Source organism: Ambystoma mexicanum, chromosome 12 (genome assembly GCF_040938575.1).
Source record: "Ambystoma mexicanum isolate Mex_15411 chromosome 12, UKY_AmexF1_1, whole genome shotgun sequence".
Taxonomy (NCBI): domain Eukaryota; kingdom Metazoa; phylum Chordata; class Amphibia; order Caudata; family Ambystomatidae; genus Ambystoma; species Ambystoma mexicanum.
The window spans coordinates 1,106,982,976-1,107,000,331 of record NC_090936.1 but is presented as its reverse complement, the minus strand read 5'-3'; the positions used below and the strand labels follow the sequence as shown (position 1 = coordinate 1,107,000,331).

Genomic DNA, 17,356 nt, shown 5'->3' with positions numbered 1-17,356 from the left:
TCTGCAAGGGAATGCAGGGTCAGGTCTTCAGTGGGGTATAATTATGGGCCGCAGCAATAGGGCCAAGGACCCCAAGGACTAGGGTACCTGCAACATGGTCAAGTGTACCAGAATGAAGAGTATCCCTGGGGGAAATACCAAACCTATGATCAGCAGCCCCAAGCACCGGACACACAAGCGCGGCACCTGCCACAACAACAGGGTTCTGCTGCCCCGGTAAACAGGGTACCAGGTGGGGCTGCTGCTCCTTTAGTAGGAGGAAGCCCCTTCCCGTTCCCTGGAAGGAACACGTATCCTGATTAGAACAGCCTACAGAGAGCACTCACGTGTCTGGTCTTGTCAACGACTACCCACCCTGAAGAGGAACATTTGATGGGGGCAGAGATAGGAAATAAGCAGTTCATATTCATGGTTGTGTTACGCTGACCTGGCTCCCACAGGGGCGTCGGTCGGACCCGGACAGCTGCGGTCTCCACCCACATGATGCGTAGTGCAGCGATGACTGACTGGATCTGCCCTCCTAATCTTGTCTGCTTAACCCGTAGAAATATTCTCCTGGAAGTGGAGAGATGGATTTAGCCACTTGTGGATTCAAGTGATGGCACCCCCACAGTCCTCCCCATCTAATCACCTCCGAAATGCCCTCACAGCAATCTCCTCTTATATTCTTGAAAGATGAGCTCTCCTTCCTGCGTGACTTTGCAGGGGCGCGTCGATTGCAGTTACTTCACTGTTTTGAAGGCTCGGGAGAGTTCCGGAGAGTATTGACTCTGAGGTTCCTGGTGAGGACCAGTAAGTATTAAGTTCATAGAGTTCAATATGTCCGATGTTCACTCTTGTTCCCCCCTTCCTTTCTTGTCTTGCAGCTGGCTCGTGAAAAGATGCTCTTGTGGCAGCTGGTGGCGCTCAGGTAAGAGTCTGTATTACCCGGCGCTGTCCGGTAAATGTTGCACGTGGAAAACGTGTTGTTTTGTCTCTCTTTACAGACGCGGCACGTGAAAATATGGAGAGTCACAAAAGGATGCCTCCGGTGGTAAATCAGGTAAGTCTATGGTGGTAAGAATTATATTTGTTGGTTCCCTCGGCTCACCTTGTGGTTTTCTTTTGTCTCCTAGGTGACGAAGTTCGGCGAAGAAATGATGGAGGCAGCGCCGACCCGAAGGATGCTGTGAAGACTGGTGAGTATGGCGCGGCGCTGCAGCTGGAGGTGCGGCACGTGTAGAAATTATGTTCTTTACAGGTCGGGAGACGAGATGGATCCAGAATCAGGTGTGGAATAGAAATAAGTTTGTTTTCTAACCTTGTCCCTTTCTTTCCTCTTTGTTTTAGGAGCTCCGGATTCGAGGCGGGCGTGGCAGAAGACTGGATGCAGGCTGCAGGCACGGTGAGCGTTACGCTGCTGGATGCAGAATAACGCGAAGCGTGTGTTGCTGGTCGGGCGTGGTTTAAATAGCCTTAAAAGTAGTCCCAGGTAAGAAGTCCCTAGAACCACACCCGAGTAAAAAATAGTCCCCTGCTGAGGTTTTACTAAATGTCTAGATGCCTGCTCCCGGGGCTGATGGACTTGGTCCGGATGCCTGGGGGTAGGCATCATGACAGCACTCCCCCCCAAGCCCCCTCCTAAAGTTGTTCTTCCCCTGGGCCCTGGTTTGTCTGGGAAGTTCCGATGGAATCTTTTCACCAACCGAGGTGCATGGATGTGGTCACTAGGTTCCCATGACCTTTCTTGTGGTCCGTAGCCCTTCAAATCGATTAAATAAAAAAGTTTTGATTTAACCATCTTGGAGTCCAGGATATTTTTTACCTCAAATTCAGGTTCTCCATCTATCAAGATGGGGTTGGGTGGTTTGGTTAATCTTGTTCCTGGTTGAACTGGTTTTAAAAGTGAAACATGAAAGACAGGATGAATGCGCATATTAGAGGGTAATTCCAATTTGACGGCTACCGGGTTGATAATGGCCTTTATAGTGTAAGGTCCCAAATATCTAGGGTTAAAAGTCCGAGTTCCCTTCAGAGGTATGTGTTTTGTAGCCAGCCAAACTTGATCCCCAATCTGGTATTGTGGAGTTTCACTTCTATGTTGATCAGCATTTTTCTTATATTTCTCTTTTGCTTGTTTGAAATGTTCTGTTGCCTCTTTAAAGGCTTGTGTAATAGTAGAATGCAAATGACTAACTGCAGGCATTTCTAAATGCTGAGGCGAATCTAGTTCTGAGGTTCGAGGGTGATGTCCATATATGGTATAAAAGGGGCTTTGTCCGGTTCCTGATTGTACAGAGTTATTTTATGCATACTCGGAAATCCATGAAATATCTTTCCAATTACTTTCGGTCTGGTGTAGCATGCAACGTAGGTACTGTTCACGGGTCTGGTTGGTCCTCTCCGTCTGACCATCGGTCTGGGGATGGTGATTGGTTGATAACCTCACGTCGATTTGCGCCAGTTAACAACATTTCTCCCAAAAATGTGAAATGAATTGACTACCTCAGTCAGAGACCAATACGGAAGGAAATCCGTGTATTCGAACAATGTTTTCGAGGAACTCCTTGGCCAGAATTGAAGCAGAAGGTAAGCCCTTTAGAGGAATAAAGTGGGCAATCTTGGAAAAAAGATCCACAATAACTAGAATGGTGTTAAATCCATTACATGGAGGTAGATCTGTAATAAAGTCTAACGATAAGGTGTGCCATGGTGTAGGTGGAATATCCAAAGGTTGTAAGAGGCCAGCAGTTTTTTTCTTCTGACTTTTGTTTTGGGCGCAAATGCCACAAGACATTACAAATTACTTTACGTCTTTTCGCCAGGTGGGCCACCAGAATTGTCTCTTAATTTTAACTTCAGTTTTTGCGATACCTGGGTGTCCTTCCATCAGGGTGTCATGATAATTGGAGATGACTAGTTCTTGTAGTTCCTTGTGTGGTAGAAATAGTCGCCCTTGATAATAAGGTAGGTCATTGATGACTGAGTAGTCCGGGCCTTTCTTCACCCAGTCCTGCAGGGCTGTTGGATCGAAGAGTTGTTGGATCTTTACTTGAATATCCTCCAGTGTCTGTAGAGTGGTTATGCCAAGAATTCTTTGTTAAGAAATTATAGGCACCGGTTCTGGGTTCGCATATACTTCTCCGATCCCTATTCGGGATAAGGCATCTGCCTTGCCATTTTTACAACCTGGTCGATAAGTGATCACGAAATCGAACTCGGCAAAGAACAATGCCCATCGAAGTTGACGCGACGATTGGGCCTTGGCTGTTTTTAAATACTGCACCTGTCATGATGGGGGTAGGCATCATGACAGGTGGACTCTGGTGCAACTAAATCATGTTTCATGGAAGGAAACTTTCCACTATCAGGAACATATATTGATGTGCAGGGGTTCTCTGGGGCTATTGCCAAGGTTCCATACACTGAGGTGTTAGACGTGATGATGGGAGGGAAGTTAGTATGGGCACCCTCACTATATTCTGAGAGTTCCCCAGTCAATTTACTGGGTAGGAACCTGCTCAGTAAGTTAAACATGACCAAATCTTTTACAGATCATGGTGTAGTCTGTTCCACTCCTGGGATTTGCGCCATGAGGGCAATGTTGCTAATGTACACAATGACAAGGGAGTTGGTAGTCTGCAGGATTGCCGTAGACCCGTATATGTTTTTCTATGGTATTACAGTTCTTGTGAAGGTAGTGCCCCAGATTGCCAAACAGTTTTGGCATGTGGTCACTGATTTTATTTTTCTTCCGGCAGTGTCACCCGAGGTGGTGGCTGGAATGATATTATCGCTGGACCTCCAGGGGTTGTTGGTTTCGGACAAGAGGGTTGTCCTATTGGGAATGGATAGGGGCGGTTTTGAGTGGCGCACAGTGCTCTGTGTAGATCCAATAATGCAGCTAAAGGAGATGACGGATGACAAATTGTTTGGGAATAATGACAAAGAGGGGAAAATAATCCTAGAGATCTGCATCCCATGTGACATAATAATACAGTACCAAAGAGTGCAGTGTCCCTTAATGGCAGCATTGACTTCATCCACATTTTTTTCGATGAAGATTTACAACATGTGTCTTCACAGTTGTGAACTACAAATCCACATGATGTAGGATTATTGAAAGATGTAACACCTGTGCGTATAACACTGAAGCCGGTTGCAGTGCAACCGAGGGTAAGACAATATCCACTATCAAGAGAGATGGAGGAGGGTATTAGAAAAACAATACAGGCCCTACTGGACCAGGTGATTAAATGCCATCTTACCTTGATCCTTACCTTTGGACCCTTCTCTTCCCATCGATAACCTGGCAGCCTGGGCCTGTGTCCGGGATATCAGGGCTGTGCACAGATCAGTTCGTCTACAGCTACTTAGTGCCCAGTAAAGGGCAAAACAGTATGCTGACCAGCATAGGGTTCCCACTCCCGCTTACAAGGTGGGCATGAAAGTGTCGCTTTCTACACAGTACTTGAAGATCCCTGGAAAGCATATGCTTTTGTGGGTCCGTATCATGTTGCGGCGGTGATCAACCCTGCGGTGGTGCATCTTTCTTTGCCCTCCTTATGGAAAATACATCCTGTATTCCACGTGAGTCTGTTAAAGCCATGTCTTCTCGCTACTAGGCTGCCTCCTCATCCGCCTCCTGTACGAGTGGACGGTGATCTGGAATATGAGGTGGCCGATATCTTGGACTTCCGGATGCGCAGAGGTTGTCCGTTCTATCTAGTTGACTGGAAGGGTTACGGCCCTGAGGACAGGTTATGGGAATCTTTACGCAACATTCATTCGCCCTGAGCTTGTGCATCAGTTCCATGCTCGCAGGGGGTTAGTGCCGCTATTTGGGGATAGATGCTGTTACACTTCGCCCCTTGGACCCTGCACATCGGGGCTCTCTCATACACCACGGCAGACAGAATCCATCAATACAGAACGTGTGCAGAATCATTGCCATCCGTCCTGGAGTACGACGATTTACCTCTCCACTTTACGCTCAGTGGAAGCTGCCGTGGAGAAGGGGGCAATTCTGACTACATTTCCCATGAGACCTTGTTAACACGTGAGCCACTCCACCAATCACTGTGCATTTGTGATTCCCTTCCTGCTCACTTTCAATAAAAGCAGCTGTAAGCTTCTGAACGCTGCTTCTGTTTGAAGTTGCAAACCCGGCTCCCCGAAGTTCAGTCTTCGTTCCTACCTTATTGTTACTTCCGTGTACCGAACCCTTACTTGTAATCTGGACTTCTCTGCCTTCCTCCCACGTACCGACTCTTGTTATCTGTCTTAGGGACTGCTAACTGCCCTCCCGTGTACCAGGACCTTTTGCTTGCCTTGCGGATTTCTTATGCCTTTCCTTTTATACAAATTGCTTTTAGCTCACATACCGAAACTCTGGTCAGCTCTACGGATTCCATCTGTTTTTCGCTTTATACCAGACACAGTCAGCCGTGCATTTGACACCTTGCTGCACACACAGACTCCTACTACCTGCAGGTGATGGTGTCCCGCCAGTCTGCGTGCAGGGTTTTCCAGTTTCCCGGACTCGCCTGCTGCTCTAAACTACGTAGCGAATGCACCTCCCCCGCTACAGCTTGGTGAGTTTGTTACGTTCTGTCTGGTGTGTTGGGGGAACGTCTATCAGCCTGTCCTGCATGTAGTCCCTTTTGGGATTACCGACCTGGTGAATTCCATTCCACTGAGCCTCCTGGGGGTATCCACTATTATCTCTTCTGAACCTTGCTACCTGGGAAAACATACTCCTCATTGCTGTGTCTATTCTACAAACTGTATTGGGATTATGTTATCCACATATCCTCAAGTGCACAAAGGGACGCTTTAAAGAGTGTGCACCAACCCGAATCTAGTGCGCTCCTCGTGCTGTCCGGGGTTAGTACCCTAACTAACTACCCTGTTTGTTATTTTGTACTGTTGTTGTTTCCCTCCTTGAAGCTGGTCCCAGTAACAAGTGGTAAACACCTCTCCTTAATATCATTTCCTGGTGATTCTATAGACCTGTATATCTATTCTCTGTACTTGTAGGAGGTATCGTTGTGTCCTTCGTGAATAGCCCGAAGAGTGTTTTCAGGTAAATTGGCTTAATTTTTGGTGATTGTTACAACTCCTACACCATCAATATATCATTGCTTGTTCTTTCTTTGCAGCTGGTTCCGTGGTGGTGTGTTCTCCCCGCCCTTTTAAGTGATCGGTCTCTTTGCCTGCTTTTACATACAGCAAAGAGACATATCATAGAAAAGATCTTTTTCGAACATAGAGAGGAGGCTCGGGTGAAGGCTCCAACCTGAACTCTTCAATCAACAACCCAGTGCTAGATAGACGTGGTCTACTGCCTCGGTCATTCACCGTCTGGTGAGTAACACCTACGCATTATTCTGCATAAGCGGGAGAACTTTTGGAACTCATTGAAGCACTGAGAGCGTCACAAGGGTGCCATGTCACAATATATTCTGACTCGGCGTACGTTACAACAGCAGTACACGTTGGTCCCTCCTGCTGGAAAAGGAATGAGTTTCAGAGGACGGGGTGGATGGATCCCCAGTGCAGCATCCGGAACTGCTAGAAATACTGATACAAGAATGATCGCAGCCATCTGTTGTGGCGGTCGTTAAGTGCGCCGCCCACACTCATGGGACAGATGAAATATTGATGGGGAACACAGCCGCCGATGCGGCAGCCAAAATGGCAGGTATCTGCCAAATGAAATACCCACTGAGTATGTAGTGATTGCCCCACTGGCAAGCAAGCATCCAGTAACTTATACAGTATTGGCCATCTCCTAGATTATCGACCTACAAGGAAGGGCAACTGAAAGGGAGAAAGAGAGGTGATTACCGAGAGGCTGTAATCAGTCTCTGACAGATCTGTTTTGGAGGCAGGAAAGCTCTGGGAAGATAGTAATGCCCCAGGAACTGGTAGCCATAGCCTTTGAACAATTACGCTACCCGTCTCACAGTTTGAAACAACACATAGCTGCAGACATACAGGAGGACTGGTTTATGCCAAACATCCAGCACTACAGAAATGGTCATACATTGCACCACATGTCAAAGTTTCAGTATAGGGATGACACTACAGACGGTAGAGGTCACCTTGCCCTGTCCTACTGGGCAGTTCCTTGAATTACACATAGACTACGCTGATATGGGTGAGCATTGTAATGGATCGAGGTACTTCAATGTAGTAGTCTCTCCTTTCTCAAGGTGGGTGGAAGCAGGGCCATGTGTGCACCCGGATGCCAAGTGTGCTGCAAGGTTTTGAATGCAGGAAGTTTTCCAGCACTGTGGTGTTCTGCAATGTTTTAAGGTCAGATAATGGCACACATTTCTTCAATGCGTTATTCCGACACGTTACCGCAATACTTGACATCAAACATCGGATGTGTTCAATTTATCACCCGCAGGCCAATGGCCTTGTGTAGAGAATAAATGAGCTCCTTAAACTTAAAAGCATCTGTCCAAACTGTGTACCACATTGAAGAAAAACTGGGGGCACTGTTTACCCCTGGCCCTTTTCAGTCTATGCATGCAGCCAAGCAAAAAAAATCTGTCACCTCACAAAGTGGTCACTGCCCGGCATATGGATACTCACATATCCCGTGCAAGAAGGGCTTCTGATGCACAGAGGGCTGCTGCAGTGTTAGAAGAGGAATTCAAAGAATATTTGACTACACTAACTCAGGCCATTAAATGTTTCTCCCAACAGATTACATCTCCCAGGATTTTGACTACAGAGATGCCAGATTCTGAACCTATTATGGTGACAAATTCTGAGCAAATAACCACCGACCACTGCTTCCTGGGGACTATATCTATTTTCTCAATTTTGTACGCAGATGAAACAACTCTCGTTTCCATGGACCTTAAAAGGTGGTGTTTTGTACTCCGCTTGCAGTTAAAGTAAAAGAATTACGCTACTGGGCCCACCTCTCTGATGTTCGAAGGGCACCTCCAGAAAGCACACTGGTGCATCAGTTATCTTAAAACAAGGGGTAACCATACTTGCACCCTGGCCTGTCCAGGGGTGATGCAGGTGTGGCAGGCCAAAGCTCAGCTGCTAGCTCTGTATTTTTCATTTTTCCTGGGAGCGCTTTCATTCTCTCTCTCTCTCTCTCTCTCTCTCTCGCTTTTCTCTTTTCTCGTTCTCTCTTTTTTCTTTTCTCTCGCTCTCTCATTTCTTCTTCTTTTGTGTACACAGTACATCTTGTACATTTCTCCCTTTTCGTTGTCTTGTGTGTATGTGCTTCTATTTCAGGAAAGAAAAAGATTGATGCAACTAATATTAATCATTTGTTAAGTGTGGACCCAAGGTGGAGATGCCCGAATGAGAGACTGTGGACATTTATCTATTATTGTGGGTCATTCATTGCTGGAGGACTATGGGCCTCATTAGGAGTTTGGAGGTAACCATGGCGCTAATAGCGCCATGGCTGCCTCCAAACCCTTACCGACTCCGCCCTGGTGAATGGAGCTATTACCGCCCATTCCAAGGTTGGCGGGGGCGGTAATTCCCCATTCACCAGGGCCCTTCCCCATTCCCATTTGAGCCCCCATAGGGCTCAATGGGAATGGGGACGGTGCTAATAACGGTACCGGAAACTGCGGTACCGTTATTAGCTCCAAAGTCCCTTTGCGGGTCCTGTCCTTAACGCCTGGAAAAACCAGGCGTTAAGGGAGGACCCGCAAAGGGAACTCGTAGTAGGGCGGTAAGGGATTACCGGCACTGGTGCCCTTACCGGTGCCGGTAATCCCTTACCGCCCACCTCGTAATGAGGCCCTATGTGTGATGTTGGCAGAAGTAGAAATGTATATTATCCAAATGTAACAATACATATAGATATTAATAATACGAGCGGATTTACATATATTAGCACTAATGTGAATACTAGCAATAATAATGGGAATTAATTTAATGTTTCTAATATGCATACTATGTCCATGGGGGAAGCAGATAATAGGCTGTTTACAGTAAGTAGGGGATTTTCTACCACTATGAATCGGTATAATGTTACTTTTGACAGTACCGCTAATGCGGCCATCCTTGTGTATAGAAGAAGGAAAAGAGAAGTACAACAAAAGTATGACACATATCAAGGGCTGGGTTTTCATTTGATTGAGGATATTCATCACCCCGAGTTCGCTAATTCCTGGTACTCTGATATGAGTGGTGTGGGGAGAAATGCTGTGAACGGGAGCTGTTATGGGTGTTCACTCAATCCAAATGCGTCAGGGGCTCCCAAGTTGTTAGTACCACAAGCAGTCCCAATTATAGAGGCACAATGCCCGGTTCATCTTGCGCTATGCAGAATAAAAGGAACATTCCTGGCACATAGTGTGCAACTGCAAATGGTGGGCGCAGATTTTGTAAAATGCACTGAAGACCCAAAATACATCAAGTGTGTCGAGCTACCACCTATCTGATGGTGAAAGGGTGGAAACATATCAATAATAACTGGCAGGACATCACAATACGTTGCTTGGCTCAGGGACTGGTAACATATAGCACGGAAAGGATTGCATGAGTATTCACTTTCTGTGCGCAAATCTGGACAAAGCATATCACTAAACTGACGTGGATTGCAACGATGGAGAAGCCGTTGCGAGTGCATAAGGAGAACAATAGACTCTGTTTTCGCAGAAAAGGTACGGTCTTTGTTGGCACAAACAAACACTGTAATAAAACTCTCTTGATCACAGACATGAAGAAAGGTATGGCAGCGCTGATGGATTACTACTGGGTCTGCAGCTGACAAGCTTACTTGCACCTCCCACCATCATGGAGGGGCTGTTGTTCGGTGGCCACATTGCTCTCAGTGCTATTAGTAATCCCAGAATAACATCTGAAGGGAGAGAACTGGCTGCAGAGGGTCCAACGAGTTTCCCCATCGTCAAAAATGAAGATAAGAAAGTGGTACCCACACAAGAGCCCCACATCCTGCTAGGAAAAGGACAGCTCCATCAACCACAGAGGATGAAAGATTTAATTATATATCCAAGGATTCTGCTGCATTGCTTGCTGAAATACCAGAAGAATATAGGCTTTTCAGCTCAACAGAATCCTTTTTCACATCTTTATTGTTACCAGGAGTGCGGGCTGTAGCCAATGCCAAATGGTTGCAAATAGTGAGATGGGAAATGGCCCAGCTTGCAAAGGACAGTGAGGATGGGTTGAACGTGATCAAGGTTGCAGGCACTGAGACCCATGACAATGCAAATTTGCTACATGCTGGACATGTTAACAGCGATGGAGGGTGGGCTTTGCAAAAAATATGGCGATTCCTGCTGTACATTCGTTCCTCCAGAGGATACAGAGAACGTATCATTATACCACATCATTGCAGCTGTCCATGGCCTGGGTGTTCGCTTGAAGGAGGATTGAGGAATACAGGACAGTGATTGGCTGAATATGACATTTAACTGGGCCCCGGCATGGCTAGGAGCTATCGTGAAGATGTAAATGTCCATCATTGTGTTCATTCTGGTCATTTTCTGCACTTGTCAGCTGGTCCTTCGATGTTGTGCCGAATTGTGGGACCTGATAGTGCAAGAATGATGATGTCAATTGGGAGGGGGGGGCAAAAGCACCTTGCAAAACAAAGAATATTGAAATACAAACTGATGTCCCACAGGGTGGACTGAATTATGAAATGTTCCCATCCCGTATGGAGATTAAGTTGATCCTTTATACCACACTATCATTTCCCCACATCCTGACCCCAAAATTACACAGAGGTTTGGATGGATCTGATGGGGGAGAGGGATGCATTTACATGACTTGTTCACTTGAAGAATACGCGCGTAGGGGAGAGTTTGCAATCAGTGTGTGGGGCTTGGGGGCGAATAAAGCAAACTCAGCTATATGTGGATGTAGACATTGGGGAGCGGGAGGGCAGAAGCATTCCAGAATTCATTACTCCGTTAAACAGGACCCCATGTTAATATAATCAATTATAGTTTAACTACATGGTGTGGCTCAAGGCATAGGCGGCATCGCTATTTTGCATACATATTAGTATAACCAGGTAGAAGGTAAGGCCTGCGCAGTAAATACGGTATTGCGTGCACTAGGCCCAAATCCACGAGGCCACAGAAATCTCCAGTCATTCCCGAACTCCCATGAGGACAGTTCGTACTCCCTCCCGCCTCAGCGTCTATTCAGTGTTCCAAAAGTGTTGCAAAGATGTGTTTTTCACCAGAGAGAAATGTGCCCTACAAGGCCACGATCAGAGACCGGCGCCTGGTGTGCATGTTATCTCACACTGGCCAAAGCATGACTAGGCCCTTTCCCGGGTGACCACGAGTTATAGCCCATATAACTGACTAAACCCTAAGATTCCAGAATTCCATGGCACCAGGTGCCCTTTGACCACCAACCCCAAAGTAACAAGTCCTAAAATGTTCAAAGAGGATGGACAGCATTATATAGTTGAAGTGATAATCGTGATCTGTATTCCAAGGTGCTGGGAGGGATAAATGATAGTTCAAAAGAGGGTAGAGACCTTGGAGTTGGATGGCGCAGAGTCAGTGAAATGTATGTGTGAAGGTTAGAGTGCCTCAGAACCTCCTGTGTGTCCGTTTCGAGGACTGCCAAGTGCACGGTATGAGTGTCCATTCAATGAGCCACGCAGGATTTTACTATAAGTATTGCATCATCTATGACTATGTTTTCCTTTATAAGATTCTACTTGTACTACTTTTTGGCAGACGTTCTTAGCAGCAGAGTTCTTTGCTGTTGCTCTCATCTGAGATTAAAACTTGTTATCCTTACAAGATCGGCTTGGGCCTTTCTTCCCTAGAGGGTTATATTCTCTCTGCTGTGAGCATTCAGGGGCGTGCCTTCAATAGGACCAGTGCTTGAACGGTGGATCTAAAGCTGTCTGGAGGGAGGGAGGGCTAGACTTTCCACAGGAGGGAGAGCTGATACCAAGCTGTCTGAGTTTTCTTAGGTATGTGTGTCTTGAAGGAGAGGTGTTCGTTGATGTGGAACCCGAGGTATTTGGCGCAGGAGTTTGCTAGCCATGTCTGTATGTCTGGGTGTTCATTGGTGTTGGTGAGGAGTAGGAATTTGCTCTTGGAGAGCTTGAGCTTCAAGTATGCACTAAACATCCACGACTGGATCAAGGAGAGGCAGATTTTGAGCCGATCAATGACCTCCATAGAGTCAATATTGAGCGGGAGAGGAGAGCTGTAGTGGTGGGAAGACAGTGCAGTGATGATTAGGTTGGGAATTCTACCTTTCTCGTGTGTTTGGTCTTTCGTGTGCTGTGTGAGGCTGAGGGTGTCAGTGCCGGGGAGGTTTTAAGTCACCTAGGAAGATGTTACTGGTGTGCGTGAAAGTCCTGCCGCAATCTTGGATTTTGCTTTCCCCTCTGTAACCCTCTGTGGTGTTGCCTACCATCAGGTGGAGTTGCTGTGGTCCCCCCAGCATTTGAATTAATACTAGTGTACAGGTTCGATTGGATAGCTCTGGTACATTTTTGGGCTCAGTGGAGATTATCAGGGGGGTTAGGCAAGGATGAGCACTGGCCCCCCTGTTATTCAATCTCTACTTGGGCGACTTATCCCGACGCCTGTTGGCTGTAGACGGATGGCCAATGAAATTGGGCACCAGACACATTACTAGCATATTACATGCAGATAATCTTGTCTCGCTCGATCAAACCATTACCGGGGTAAAGAATACATGTAAGGACCTCATTGAAAATGGAAAATTTTATTAATTAACTATTAATATGAGCAAGACAAAAATGATGGTGGTGGCCGGACACAAGATTAATAGGGTGATGCTTGGAGTTGACTCATATAGCATTTATTATGTGAGCAGCTATCGATACTTAGGGCTTGAAAAAATGGCTAGTGGGGGCTACAGTGTAATTATTGAAGGGAAGAAACGAACAGCCTGACAGCTCACCTTTTCAATCAATACATTTTCAAGACAGTAGAAGGGATTATCAATATTGTATGGCCTGAAAGCCTTTGCCATGAGTGATTTGGGATGGCTAAACCTTATTGGAGGACAATTTCGGAGGAAGCTTTTGACCTGCCACGCCAATGGCTTTCTTTCGATTAGAGCTAGGAGATTAATATTTCTGAAGAGTCAAGTTTTGATCTGTAGAGATCTGCGCTATATAAAATCATGGGGTGCACCTAAATGTCTATTGCTGAAAACTATGGGACAGATAACTGATTCTGCTCCATGTTGTAGTACTGGGTCCCGTACTGGTGATAAGCTAAACAAAGAATGGCTCACTATAATTGAGTGGTAACCTGATTTTAGACGAGGCACTGAGTACGCAATCTTGAAGAGAATAAATAAGACTAAGTCTGAGCAATACGATTGGATTAATAATTGTACTCATCTGCAGACACAAGATAACTACTAATACGTGGTTAAAATTACTCATTGCTACCTTAAAACACAGAAATATCTTATGGAATGCCCTAGTTTGGCAGTGCATGGTTTTATACTATGCCGTCCGACTAACCAACTATCTTTACTTGCCTTACAAGGTGCTCATACAAAGATATCCAAGGAAATGTGAATATGTAGAATTTGTAAGAATTGAATTAGCATTGAATCCCCTAGACATGTATTGACGATGTGCCCTAATTTAGGGCCCACCTATACAAGTGTTTGGACAGTTTTTGGGAAGGTACGATGCAATTAAGTCTGATGAATATTTGAGCTATTGTTTCAACTCTGATTCAGACTCAGTTCATATAGCACTTTATCGAATTTTGAAAGTGGTATCTGATTATTTGAAGACATAAAGCCTGTGAGGGACAAAGGTTCAGTGCTATTTCATTGATTTGGGCCAGCATTTTTGCAAAAGTGTATGATATTTAAGGATTTTAATATGTATTTGATTTTTTTTAAATTTAAATATTTTAAAATGTTGGGAATATTTTGAAATGTTTTAAAAATATTCTCAGAATTTTGGTGGTTACAATAACGCTTTGTGTGATACTGTTTTTAGAAGTGTTGTGTTTTACAACTGCGTTTTATAACTGTGGTAAGTCTGAATCTATGTGATCACGGTGCCGCCTGTAACTGCGCAGACAAAAATGTCGACGCCAATTATAGTGCGGCGCAGTGATCAGCTAGATCACTTTTGTCCACTTGCCCCGCAATACTTCAACACCCACCCCGCCCCACTTACCTCTACTGCGGCGCACTTCTGTGTGCGCTGGCGACTGTCCTGTACCCCTGCGGCGTCAGATCTTCAAACTTAAATGGGGCGGTGCTGACGCCGCTGGGTCCCTTTTTAACTTCATTCTAATTTTTCTTTCCTATCCCCCGCTTACCGTAATGGAAAGCGGGGGACGACCCCCGACTCCTGTTACTGTGACCAAAGAGAGCGGGGGACAGCCCTGCAACCCTCGCTCCACTTCGCCGCAGTAATGAGAGTGAGCATTTTCTAAAATGATGACAGTGCAGTAAAAGCGCAGTCAGCATTTTAGAGTTGCAGTGATGGGCTGGTTACATAAATCTGTGATTAATTGTGAAATATTGTAAAGGTTATTTTATGAATCAATACAGATACATAAATTAATAATTAAGATGTTATGAAAAATTGTGGTAACCATAGAAAATGCCATTTCTCTTTGAAAAGCATTTCTGAGCAGGGACATCGAAACACTCTATACCACTTCTTGAAATTCATATGAAATGACTTTCTTTTGTAGTGTATTTTGGATTTGCAAATGTATAAAAGAAATCATTGGCTACACCGGCTGGTTGCTGGGAAATCATTTTCCTTAATTTGAAACGTATCTATTTCTAAGCTGGTATTTTATGTCTGGTTATTGTTAGCTGACCTTATGGTTTGCTATCAGTACTTGGCTAATGGGGAGGTCGTTTCCACTGTGCATGTCCACTGCTTTCGAGCGGGGACTCAGACATGGTCATCTTGGGATCCCAATGTACCTCCTCCAGATCTAGCGTCCTCCTCTAGCTTGGGTTGGCACCTGGCACATTGGACCGCACTCGGACAGCCCCCAAAACCAGGCAGGGAACTTTGTTGCATGGGCTAACAAATACTTTGAAAAGTTTCATGGCAACATAGATCTGCCGGTCCCACTTTAAAAGTCACATATTGACAGGAATCAGACCGCTTTTGGGAGGTGTGCCTCGGTATATGACAAGCAAGAATGCAAAGCATGAATTAGAATATGTTACATCACCCAGCAATTTGCGATTGTCTGAATGACTCTGCTACAATGCTAACACATATTTAAAAGTTCACGTCTTGCAGAAAATAGCCTCATTATAAAATAGACCAATATGGCTATCTGTCTGTGAATGCCGCCATAAGTACCATGCTACACGTGAACATGTGGCGGCATTGAAGTGATAACAGTCTGTTAACAGTAGCCATCTTCTCTTTCACAGATATGAAGAGCTGCCTGAAGTGCCCTGAAGATCAATGGTCCAATGAGAAGAGGGACATGTGTGTCCCACGCATCGTCGATTTCCTGGCCTTTCTAGAGCCCCTGGGTGTTGCTTTGACTTCAGTCGCCATCACATGTGCTATGATCACCATTCTGGTCTTGGCGGTATTTCTGAAACACAGAGACACACCAGTGGTGAAGGCAAATAACCGAGATCTCAGCTACGTGCTCCTTCTCTCCCTCCTGCTGTGTTTTTCCTGCTCTTTGCTGTTCATTGGCCACCCGGGGAAAGTGACCTGTAGGCTCCGACATGCTGCCTTTGGCATTGTCTTTGCAGTATCATTATCATCGATTCTGGCAAAGACTATCACAGTCATTGTGGCTTTCAAGGCAACAAAGCCCGGAAGCAATTTAAGGAAGTGGGTGGGATCTCGAGTGTCCAACACTATTGTTGTTTTCTGCTTACTGGTGGAAGTAATCATCTGCATGATATGGCAGGCCCACTTTCCACCCTTCCCTGACTATGACATGAAGACGGAGATGGGGAAGATGGTCCTGCACTGTAATGAAGGCTCTGTCATCGCCTTCTACTCTGTGGTTGGCTTCCTAGTCCTTTTGGCTCTTTTCAGCTTCATTGTGGCTTTCTTTGCACGCAAGTTGCCAGATAGTTTTAATGAGGCTCAGTTTATCACCTTCAGCATGCTGGTCTTCTGTAGTGTCTGGGTCTCCTTCATCCCTGCGTACCTGAGCACCCAGGGTAAATACATGGTGGCTGTGGAGATATTCGCCATCCTGGCTTCCAGTGCTGGGTTGTTGGGCTGTATATTCTTTCCCAAATGCTACATAATCCTATTGAAGCCTGACCAAAACTCAAGAGATTCCTTAATTAAAAAGAACCCTGCTAGAAAAAAAGCTAGATAGGGCTCTTCCATTAGATGCTATCTATGGAAAAACAAAGCCTTTGGCCAGGGAACTGATGGTGTTGCAATGTGGTTGTCTGTGCACTGTTGATGATTGACTGCCGTCAAGGTGCTGATTCAGTGATCAGGTGACTAATTTGCATTAGAAGAATATCTCTCTATTGGGCCCACTTTGTTTCCAAATAAATGGTAGTTTTTAAGGTGCCTAATAGTTTATCCAGCTTTAATGGGTGTTTCTCAATGTGGCTATTTTTGTTTAATGATTGACTGGGTTCAAAGATTTTTTAAATGAAAGTGATCATTTGAATCCAATTTGTGTTTCCATCAACAGAGCCTCGTTTGAATTTCATCTCAGGTCAGCGGTGTCCTTTCAGAGCCTCATTGTTGAATGCGTTCAGTCTTGGACTGGCCTAGAGGGCAATAGGGCAAAATGCTGGGGTCTGCCACTTCTATGGTAAAGCGGGCCAGTTCGGTGAGCTACTTCTATGTGCAGCTGGCAGTTTTGACCAGTTTACTAAATAAATATTCTTAAAAATTCATAGTTTGCAACACGCATTTAACCAAACGAAAGCCTTGGGTACTCCTCAAACAGCCTGTCACAAAAGGAACAAACTGCAATTTGCGACTTTGGGACACCTTTTTACCTTACTCATTTTATGACCCAGTCCGTCCATGCACGAGTGATCAATACTCAGCCGCCTGTTACTGTGCTAATTATTTACAGATGTGATGTCTCTTGCAATGTACCAAAATATTGGTAATGGGTAGTCCTATGATATATTTGATATTTTATTTATATCGCGCTTATACACAAGTGTTTTCAGTCCTAGTCTACGGCTGAGCGATGAATGCAATGTACATGACTATTAAATTAAACTCACAGCATGATCCTTTGTGTTTAGCAGAGTTGGAAGGTTCAGACCTTTGAGGCACAATATCATTTGGATGCTGTTTTCATCAAAATGATCTTCAGCATTTACAAGTTGCTGTTTCAGATATGTTGCATTCATTTGTGGGGAAATGTTTTAGAGTAAAAGTCTCAAAATGTGAAAA

General features: G+C 45.3%; 1 protein-coding gene across 1 annotated transcript in view; it reads left to right on the top strand.

The window, feature by feature from the left end:
• Positions 1 to 16,304, top strand: part of LOC138514729 (vomeronasal type-2 receptor 26-like) — a 41,003-nt gene extending 24,699 nt beyond the window's left edge. Inside the window, exon 3 of the mRNA XM_069630125.1 lies at positions 15,385 to 16,304. Within this exon, the coding sequence (XP_069486226.1) occupies positions 15,385 to 16,304 (920 nt within the window). The remainder of the gene's footprint in view (positions 1 to 15,384) is intronic.
• Positions 16,305 to 17,356: the final 1,052 nt, after the last annotated feature.